The 9182-nt window shown below is 45.9% G+C and overlaps 1 protein-coding gene across 1 annotated transcript; it reads left to right on the forward strand.

Moving 5' to 3' along the window:
* The first annotated feature begins 642 nt into the window (after positions 1 to 642).
* Positions 643 to 5939, forward strand: c4h11orf98 (chromosome 4 C11orf98 homolog). Its single transcript, XM_090201448.1, has 4 exons — positions 643 to 784; positions 1153 to 1277; positions 2975 to 3072; positions 5179 to 5939. Exons 1-4 carry the CDS (start codon positions 737 to 739, stop codon positions 5304 to 5306), a joined length of 399 nt encoding a protein of 132 aa, XP_090057574.1. The 5' UTR covers positions 643 to 736; the 3' UTR covers positions 5307 to 5939.
* Positions 5940 to 9182: the final 3243 nt, after the last annotated feature.

Below are 9182 nucleotides of genomic sequence, written 5' to 3' on the forward strand. Positions count from 1 at the left end.
GAGGGATAAACCAACAAATCTACTAGTCACACCACTCCTCTCAGGATCCCTCCACCTTGAACCATCTTCCTCTACTGGGGTGGCAGGGTAGCCTAGTGGTTAGTGCGTTGGACTAGTAACTAGAAAGGTTGCAAGTTCATATCCCTGAGCTGACAAGGTACAAATCTGTCGTTCTACCCCTGTAACAGGCAGTTAACCCACTGTTCCTAGGCCGTCATTGAAAATAAGAATTTGTTCTTAACTGACTTGCCTAGTTAAATAAAGATAAAATACATGTTCTTTCCCCAATGCTACACATTAAGATTGAATTTATAGCATTTATAGTAATGGTTATCAACTGTACTGCAGGGATAAAACGTAAGTATCAGACAATAGAGGAGAGTTACAGGGTGGGTTCAATGTTGGTGGCCCATTCTTTCAGGTTGGCCTGAAGTAGGACTAAATAGGTTTAAATAGTATGGTATTTATTAATACTTGTTGTGAGTGTAGTGTTAGATGGTAGGGTGTTTGCTGTATTCTTTGTTGTTGTTGTTGTTGATTTACTCCAGCCTAGTAGGTGGCAGTAATGCAACATTTATTGGATGCCATCCCGCCCGTTAAACCTCAGCATTGTTTTGGAAGAAGAAGAAGAGGAAGAAACGTTCCAGCCAATGAAAATGGGAGAAAGTGGTCTCTTCCAGCCAATGAGAAGTTAGCCCGGAACTCTCCTAACGCCTCTCATATTACAGCAGCAAGCATGGGGAAGACTGGAACACCGGGTGGAAAGATCAACAGACCCAAAACAGTAAGTTACACGTATAACAACTAACTTTATTTTGATATTTACACCAGTACGAGATGTAGAAAGGTTACTTCATCATAACCTAGAACCAGAAAGACAGCTCGTTTAATGTTGCTGAAGGTAAAATGACATCAAGAAGTTCGTGTTAGCAAAACGGCTAACTAGCTAAGCTGCAGTTAGATCACATGGCGTTATTTCGTTATGACACATTTCAATGTAAGCTAGCTACAACGTTGTTATTTCTAGTAACACTGCACCAAAAATGTAACATTTAATTAAGATGTGCATCAATACTGTCTACGTTATGTGTTACCAGCTAGCTAAACCCCCAGAAAGCTTTGCTGCCTCATGTTGTGATGTATGTTCGTCAGGAGCTGGGCAAGAAGCTCTATAAGCGGCGGAGGAATCTGACCCGTGAGAAGAGGAGGAGACACATCAAGGTGGGAGCTGTGGTGGACGAAGGACTCACCACCATCCACCATCTCAGGAAGAGAAAGTAGGTCCTGTTTCCAGACTGTACTTCATACTGTAAGCCAGTGGTTGTTAACCAGGGGTACCCCTAGGGGATACTTGAAGACTCATGAGACCGGGCAGAGACAAATGTACTTGGTGGTTCGGTCATAGATATAATAAAACAGGGGTATATTTATGGGTAGATTAACCAACAAAGATGGAGAACAACAAGCATGAGCAAACTGCCTGACCAATGGGCCTGTATTCTGAATGTGGTTGTCCAGGATCCTGACCAGGTGTTGTTGTTGTCCAGGATCCTGGTGTTGTTGTTGTCCAGGATCCTGACCAGGTGTAGTGTTGTTGTTGTTGTCCAGGATCCTGACCAGGTGTAGTGTTGTTGTTGTTGTCCAGGATCCTGACCAGGTGTAGTGTTGTTGTTGTTGTCCAGGATCCTGACCAGGTGTAGTGTTGTTGTTGTTTGTCGTCCCTGCTCAGCTCCAGCCCCAGAGCCAACATCACTCTGTAGTCTGAAAGTGATGTTGTTGATGATTGTCGTCTCTGCTCAGCCCCAGAGCCAACATCACTCTGTAGTCTGAAAGTGATGTTGTTGATGATTGTCGTCTCTGCTCAGCCCCAGAGCCAACATCACTCTGTAGTCTGAAAGTGATGTTGTTGTTGTTTGTCGTCCCTGCTCAGCTCCAGCCCCAGAGCCAACATCACTCTGTAGTCTGAAAGTGATGTTGTTGTTGTTTGTCGTCCCTGCTCAGCTCCAGCCCCAGAGCCAACATCACTCTGTAGTCTGAAAGTGATGTTGTTGTTGTTGATTGTCGTCCCTGCTCAGCTCCAGAGCCAACATCACTCTGTAGTCTGAAAGTGTTGTTGTTGTTTGTCGTCTCTGCTCAGCTCCAGCCCCAGAGCCAACATCACTCTGTAGTCTGAAAGTGTTGTTGTTGTTTGTCGTCTCTGCTCAGCTCCAGCCCCAGAGCCAACATCACTCTGTAGTCTGAAGGTGATGTTGTTGATGATTGTCGTCTCTGCTCAGCCCCAGAGCCAACATCACTCTGTAGTCTGAAAGTGATGTTGTTGTTGTTTGTCGTCTCTGCTCAGCTCCAGCCCCAGAGCCAACATCACTCTGTAGTCTGAAAGTGATGTTGTTGTTGTTTGTCGTCCCTGCTCAGCTCCAGCCCCAGAGCCAACATCACTCTGTAGTCTGAAAGTGATGTTGTTGTTGTTTGTCGTCCCTGCTCAGCTCCAGCCCCAGAGCCAACATCACTCTGTAGTCTGAAAGTGATGTTGTTGTTGTTTGTCGTCCCTGCTCAGCTCCAGCCCCAGAGCCAACATCACTCTGTAGTCTGAAAGTGATGTTGTTGTTGTTGATTGTCGTCTCTGCTCAGCTCCAGCCCCAGAGCCAACATCACTCTGTAGTCTGAAGGTGATGTTGTTGATGATTGTCGTCTCTGCTCAGCCCCAGAGCCAACATCACTCTGTAGTCTGAAAGTGATGTTGTTGTTGTTTGTCGTCTCTGCTCAGCTCCAGCCCCAGAGCCAACATCACTCTGTAGTCTGAAAGTGATGTTGTTGTTGTTTGTCGTCTCTGCTCAGCTCCAGCCCCAGAGCCAACATCACTCTGTAGTCTGATGTTGTTGTTGTTGTTTGTCGTCTCTGCTCAGCTCCAGCCCCAGAGCCAACATCACTCTGTAGTCTGAAAGTGATGTTGTTGTTGTTTGTCGTCTCTGCTCAGCTCCAGCCCCAGAGCCAACATCACTCTGTCTGGGAAGAAGAAACGCAAGCTGCTCAAACAGCTGCAACACATGAAAGCAGAGAAGGCCGCTATGGAAGGTAAGAAGTGAATAACTATACAGTTTTAAACTGGGTTGTTGAATCACATTTCCTCTGAGTTGTCATGTGCTCTCGTATCCACTTCAGAAAGGATCAACTCTCCACCTGTCAATCATAATGTAGAGCAGCTGACTTTAGTCACCCCTCATAATGTAGAGTAGCTGACTTTAGTCACCCCTCATAATGTAGAGCAGCTGACTTTAGTCACCCCTCATAATGTAGAGTAGCTGAGTTTAGTCACCCCTCACAATGTAGAGCAGCTGAGTTTAGTCACCCCTCATAATGTAGAGTAGTTGAGTTTAGTCACCCCTCATAATGTAGAGTAGCTGAGTTTAGTCACCCCTCATAATGTAGAGCAGCTGACTTTAGTCACCCCTCATACTGTAGAGTAGTTGAGTTTAGTCACCCCTCATAATGTAGAGTAGCTGAGTTTAGTCACCCCTCACAATGTAGAGCAGCTGAGTTTAGTCACCCCTCATAATGTAGAGTAGTTGAGTTTAGTCACCCCTCATAATGTAGAGTAGCTGAGTTTAGTCACCCCTCATAATGTAGAGTAGTTGAGTTTAGTCACCCCTCATAATGTAGAGTAGCTGAGTTTAGTCACCCCTCATAATGTAGAGTAGTTGAGTTTAGTCACCCCTCATAATGTAGAGTAGCTGAGTTTAGTCACCCCTCATAATGTAGAGTAGCTGAGTTTAGTCACCCCTCATAATGTAGAGCAGCTGACTTTAGTCACCCCTCATACTGTAGAGTAGTTGAGTTTAGTCACCCCTCATAATGTAGAGTAGCTGAGTTTAGTCACCCCTCACAATGTAGAGCAGCTGAGTTTAGTCACCCCTCATAATGTAGAGTAGTTGAGTTTAGTCACCCCTCATAATGTAGAGTAGCTGAGTTTAGTCACCCCTCATAATGTAGAGTAGTTGAGTTTAGTCACCCCTCATAATGTAGAGTAGCTGAGTTTAGTCACCCCTCATAATGTAGAGTAGCTGACTTTAGTCACCCCTCACAATGTAGAGCAGCTGAGTTTAGTCACCCCTCATAATGTAGAGTAGCTGACTTTAGTCACCTCATCTGAACCATCTCGTTGTTCTGGCCGTTCAGTCCAGTCCATGTAGACGGCCATGCACGCATTAATCAGCATATGAAGAGACCATGCCCGACGTATTGAGGCTGTTCTGATGGAAAAGGGAGGTGTTCCTAATGTTTGGAACCATTTTATGGCCATTTTATTAGGTACACCCATCTAATACCTGGTCAGACCCCCCTTTGCCTCCAAAGTCAGGCTGTTCGCCTGACTTCTTCGGGCATGGATTCTACAAGTCGGAAACTTTCCCCAGGGATGTTGGTCCATGCTGACGTGATGTCATCGCGCTGTTGCTGCTGATTGGCCGGCGGTACAGTCATGCTGCCAACAGCCCCGTTCCATCTCAACCCAGAGATAATCTATTGGGGTTTGGACGGCAACGATGTTCACAGATGGCGTTCAAACGTTTCTCAATCGGTATCAAGGGGACCTAACGTGTTGCCAGGGAAACATTCCCCGCAGCATTACACCACAGCTACTGTTGAAACCAGACGGAGACACGGACTCCTGACTCTGCCATCAGCATGACTCAACAGGAAGTGGGATTCGTGCGGAACCAGACAGTGTTTCCACCCCCCAGTTGTCCAGTGTCGGTGATGGCGTGTCCCACTGGGGCCGTTTCTTCTTGTCTTTAGCTGATAGGAACCAGACGTTGTTTCCACCCCCCAGTTGTCCAGTGTCGGTGATGGCGTGTCCCACTGGGGCCGTTTCTTCTTGTTTTCAGCTGATAGGAACCCCGGTCGTCTGATGATGTCGCCCGTCCGCCACGAGGACTGACGAGTTGTGTGTTCTGGGAGGCTGTTCTGCACAGCGCTGTTGTACTGCACCTGTATTTGTCTGTTTGTGGCCTGGCCTGTTAGCTGGCACCATTATTATCCTTTAGGGGAACGGGGTAGTGTACCTAATAAACTGGCCTGTTAGCTGGCACCATTCTTCTCCTTTAGGTGAACGGGGTAGTGTACCTAATAAACTGGCCTGTGTGTATAGCCTATATATATATCTCTCTCTCTCTCCCTCCTTAGTTGAGGCAGCAACAAACAAGACGAAGGTGGCAGCAGCACCAAAGAAGGCAGCACCAAAGGCAGCGGCAGCCAGACGCCAGAAAGGGGGTGTGTCCCAGGGGGATGTGGACATGGCAGATATGGAATGAGAAGAGGATGTTCTGTTGGCCCCATGCCAAGGCCAGACGGGGCCCACATTTAGACCGGGCCCCATATTCAGACCGGGCTCCATATTCAGACCGGGCCCCACATTCAGACCGGGCCCCACATTCAGACCGGGCTCCATATTCAGACCGGGCCCCACATTCAGACCGGGCTCCATATTCAGACCGGGCCCCACATTCAGACCGGGCTCCATATTCAGACCGGGCCCCACATTCAGACCGGGCCCCACATTCAGACCGGGCTCCACATTCAGACCGGGCCCCACATTCAGACCAGGCTCCATATATATGAATATGATTACATGGACAGGGGAGGCCTGATCCTGGATCAGTTTTAGCCTTTTAGACCTAATGAATATGATTACATGGACAGGGGAGGCCTGATCCTGGATCAGTTTTAGCCTTTGAGACCTAATGAATATGATTACATGGACAGGGGAGGCCTGATCCTGGATCAGTTTTAGCCTTTGAGACCTAATGAATATGATTACATGGACAGGGGAGGCCTGATCCTGAGCCAGATAGCCTTGTGTTTGTGTATCTGAATGCCGTCATTGTAAATAAGAATTTGTTCTTAACTGACTTGCCTCGTTTAAATAAAATAAAAAACAGACAGAATGGGTGAATTGTTTTTTTTCCTCCCAACTACAAAGTTGGCCTGTTCATACCTGTAGATAAACCAGGGTGACCTGTTAACATGCAGTTTCCCTTCATACCTGTAGGTAAACCAAGGTGACCTGTTCATACCTGTAGGTAAACCAAGGTGACCTGTTCATACCTGTAGATAAACCAAGGTGCCCTGTTCATACCTGTAGGTAAACCAAGGTGACCTGTTCATACCTGTAGGTAAACCAAGGTGACCTGTTCATACCTGTAGGTAAACCAAGGTGACCTGTTCATACCTGTAGATAAACCAAGGTGACCTGTTCATACCTGTAGGTAAACCAAGGTGACCTGTTCATACCTGTAGATAAACCAAGGTGACCTGTTCATACCTGTAGGTAAACCAAGGTGACCTGTTCATACCTGTAGGTAAACCAAGGTGACCTGTTCATACCTGTAGATAAACCAAGGTGACCTGTTCATACCTGTAGGTAAACCACGGTGACCTGTTCATACCTGTAGATAAACCAAGGTGACCTGTTCATACCTGTAGATAAACCAAGGTGACCTGTTCATACCTGTAGGTAAACCAAGGTGACCTGTTCATACCTGTAGGTAAACCAAGGTGACCTGTTCATACCTGTAGGTAAACCAAGGTGACCTGTTAACATGCAGTCTCCCTTCATACCTGTAGATAAACCAAGGTGACCTGTTCATACCTGTAGGTAAACCAAGGTGACCTGTTCATACCTGTAGGTAAACCAAGGTGACCTGTTCATACCTGTAGATAAACCAAGGTGACCTGTTCATACCTGTAGGTAAACCAAGGTGACCTGTTCATACCTGTAGATAAACCAAGGTGACCTGTTCATACCTGTAGATAAACCAAGGTGACCTGTTCATACCTGTAGGTAAACCAAGGTGACCTGTTCATACCTGTAGGTAAACCAAGGTGACCTGTTCATACCTGTAGGTAAACCAAGGTGACCTGTTCATACCTGTAGATAAACCAAGGTGACCTGTTAACATGCAGTCTCCCTTCATACCTTTAGATAAACCAAGGTGACCTGTTCATACCTGTAGATAAACCAAGGTGACCTGTTCATACCTGTAGGTAAACCAAGGTGACCTGTTCATACCTGTAGGTAAACCAAGGTGACCTGTTCATACCTGTAGATAAACCAAGGTGACCTGTTCATACCTGTAGGTAAACCAAGGTGACCTGTTCATACCTGTAGATAAACCAAGGTGACCTGTTCATAACTGTAGGTAAACCAAGGTGACCTGTTCATACCTGTAGATAAACCAAGGTGACCTGTTCATACCTGTAGGTAAACCAAGGTGACCTGTTCATACCTGTAGATAAACCAAGGTGACCTGTTCATACCTGTAGGTAAACCAAGGTGACCTGTTCATACCTGTAGGTAAACCAAGGTGACCTGTTCATACCTGTAGGTAAACCAAGGTGACCTGTTCATACCTGTAGATAAACCAAGGTGACCTGTTCATACCTGTAGGTAAACCAAGGTGACCTGTTCATACCTGTAGATAAACCAAGGTGACCTGTTCATACCTGTAGATAAACCAAGGTGACCTGTTCATACCTGTAGGTAAACCAAGGTGACCTGTTCATACCTGTAGATAAACCAAGGTGACCTGTTCATACCTGTAGGTAAACCAAGGTGACCTGTTCATACCTGTAGATAAACCAAGGTGACCTGTTCATACCTGTAGGTAAACCAAGGTGACCTGTTCATACCTGTAGGTAAACCAAGGTGACCTGTTCATACCTGTAGATAAACCAAGGTGACCTGTTCATACCTGTAGGTAAACCAAGGTGACCTGTTCATATCTGTAGATAAACCAAGGTGACCTGTTCATACCTGTAGATATACCAAGGTGACCTGTTCATACCTGTAGATAATCCAAGGTGACCTGTTCATACCTGTAGGTAAACCAAGGTGACCTGTTCATACCTATAGATAAACCAAGGTGACCTGTTCATACCTGTAGATAAACCAAGGTGACCTGTTCATACCTGTAGGTAAACCAAGGTGACCTGTTAACATGCAGTCTCCCTTCATACCTGTAGATAAACCAAGGTGACCTGTTCATACCTATAGATAAACCAAGGTGACCTGTTCATACCTGTAGATAAACCAAGGTGACCTGTTCATACCTGTAGGTAAACCAAGGTGACCTGTTAACATGCAGTCTCCCTTCATACCTGTAGATAAACCAAGGTGACCTGTTCATACCTGTAGGTAAACCAAGGTGACCTGTTCATACCTGTAGGTAAACCAAGGTGACCTGTTCATACCTGTAGATAAACCAAGGTGACCTGTTCATACCTGTAGATAAACCAAGGTGACCTGTTCATACCTGTAGGTAAACCAAGGTGACCTGTTCATACCTGTAGGTAAACCAAGGTGACCTGTTCATACCTGTAGGTAAACCAAGGTGACCTGTTCATATCTGTAGATAAACCAAGGTGACCTGTTAACATGCAGTCTCCCTTCATACCTTTAGATAAACCAAGGTGGTCTGTTCATACCTGTAGGTAAACCAAGGTGACCTGTTCATACCTGTAGATAAACCAAGGTGACCTGTTCATACCTGTAGGTAAACCAAGGTGACCTGTTCATACCTGTAGGTAAACCAAGGTGACCTGTTCATACCTGTAGATAAACCAAGGTGACCTGTTCATACCTGTAGGTAAACCAAGGTGACCTGTTCATACCTGTAGATAAACCAAGGTGACCTGTTCATACCTGTAGGTAAACCAAGGTGACCTGTTCATACCTGTAGATAAACCAAGGTGACCTGTTCATACCTGTAGATATACCAAGGTGACCTGTTCATACCTGTAGATAATCCAAGGTGACCTGTTCATACCTGTAGGTAAACCAAGGTGACCTGTTCATACCTATAGATAAACCAAGGTGACCTGTTCATACCTGTAGATAAACCAAGGTGACCTGTTCATACCTGTAGGTAAACCAAGGTGACCTGTTAACATGCAGTCTCCCTTCATACCTGTAGATAAACCAAGGTGACCTGTTCATACCTGTAGATAAACCAAGGTGACCTGTTCATACCTGTAGGTAAACCAAGGTGACCTGTTCATACCTGTAGGTAAACCAAGGTGACCTGTTCATACCTGTAGATAAACCAAGGTGACCTGTTCATACCTGTAGGTAAACCAAGGTGACCTGTTCATACCTGTAGGTAAACCAAGGTGACCTGTTCATACCTGTA

The sequence above is a fragment of the Oncorhynchus mykiss genome, chromosome 15 (genome assembly GCF_057628025.1).
Source record: "Oncorhynchus mykiss isolate SJ-2025 chromosome 15, ASM5762802v1, whole genome shotgun sequence".
Lineage (NCBI taxonomy): Eukaryota > Metazoa > Chordata > Actinopteri > Salmoniformes > Salmonidae > Oncorhynchus > Oncorhynchus mykiss.